Source organism: Galeopterus variegatus, unplaced genomic scaffold (genome assembly GCF_000696425.1).
Source record: "Galeopterus variegatus unplaced genomic scaffold, G_variegatus-3.0.2 Scaffold4670, whole genome shotgun sequence".
Taxonomy (NCBI): Eukaryota; Metazoa; Chordata; class Mammalia; order Dermoptera; family Cynocephalidae; genus Galeopterus; species Galeopterus variegatus.
In genome coordinates this window covers 148,212-149,190 of record NW_007730781.1, presented here as the reverse complement: position 1 = coordinate 149,190, position 979 = coordinate 148,212, and the positions used below count along the sequence as shown (strand labels likewise).

Sequence of the window (979 nt, the reverse complement as noted above, 5' to 3'; positions counted from 1 at the left end):
CCGAGCTGCCGCTCTGCGACAGCCTCATGATCTGGGTGAGTGCCAGGGGCCGAGGGGGGCTTGGTTCTCCCCAGGTGAGCCCGAGGAGGAGCCGGGGCCAGCTGCGCAGCGGTCCTGGCGCGCTCTGCCCTCCGCGCCTCATGTCGCCCTTGACCACGAGAGTGCCACCTGCGGCTCGCGGGGCAGGGGTGTGTGTGAGTGTTTGTGTCTGGGGTGGGACGAGGGACGGTGGAGGCTCTGGTCTTAGCCGGAGGATCCGACCTGGATGATGTCCCTACCAGCTGTGGCAGGAACCAAGCGCCCATTTCCTTTCCTCCCTCTTTTCCATTTTCTCCCTCTGCCCGGCTCCCCAAGCGCTGGACTTTCTGGACCATCGACTTCGTGTGCTTAATAGTCTTCCCAGGGGTTCCTTTGTGGCGCTTGGGAGTGGAGATCCCCTCTGAAACCTAATCCTCCACCCCCAACCACCTTGCTGTACTTGGACACAGGTGACCAGGAGGTGGCTGGCTGCGTTAGTTCCCGGATCAGTGCTCCTGCCGGACTCTAGGATATCCGATTTTGTAGAAGCCGCTTAGAAGAGATGTTTCCACGTATTTCCTGTGTGGAGAAAAAGATGTGTTGGGAGTGGGGGCTCGTTTTCTCTTTCTCGTTGGTTCCACTTCCCCTTCAAATGGACGGCATTTTCTTTAATAAGAAGGAGTTGGCATTTTCGTTTATGCATTATCCATGTTTAGGATTTCTGTTAATTTGTATTGGGTTTGGACAGGCAGGATCTGTCCCCAGATTCTTCAGGATTCCAGTCAGCAAAATGAGATCTCACCTCTTGGAGTTGCCTGAATATCAGAGAGCTGGTATTCAGGTGTGGTTCCTACCCTGTAGTGGGCAAGGATGGTGCTCCGTGGTCCACAAGGTGCTGTGATGGTGCTCATCCTCAAACCAGCTGTTCGTTTGTGTGTAGGGGAGTGTGTGCAGAATGGAA

The 979-nt window shown here is 55.5% G+C and overlaps 1 protein-coding gene across 1 annotated transcript in view; it reads left to right on the top strand.

The window, feature by feature from the left end:
- The first annotated feature begins 6 nt into the window (after positions 1-6).
- Positions 7-979, top strand: part of HOOK1 (hook microtubule-tethering protein 1) — a 56,470-nt gene continuing 55,497 nt past the window's right edge. Inside the window, exon 1 of the mRNA XM_008588086.1 lies at positions 7-35. Coding sequence (XP_008586308.1) covers positions 27-35 — 9 coding nt within the window. The 5' untranslated portion in view covers positions 7-26. The remainder of the gene's footprint in view (positions 36-979) is intronic.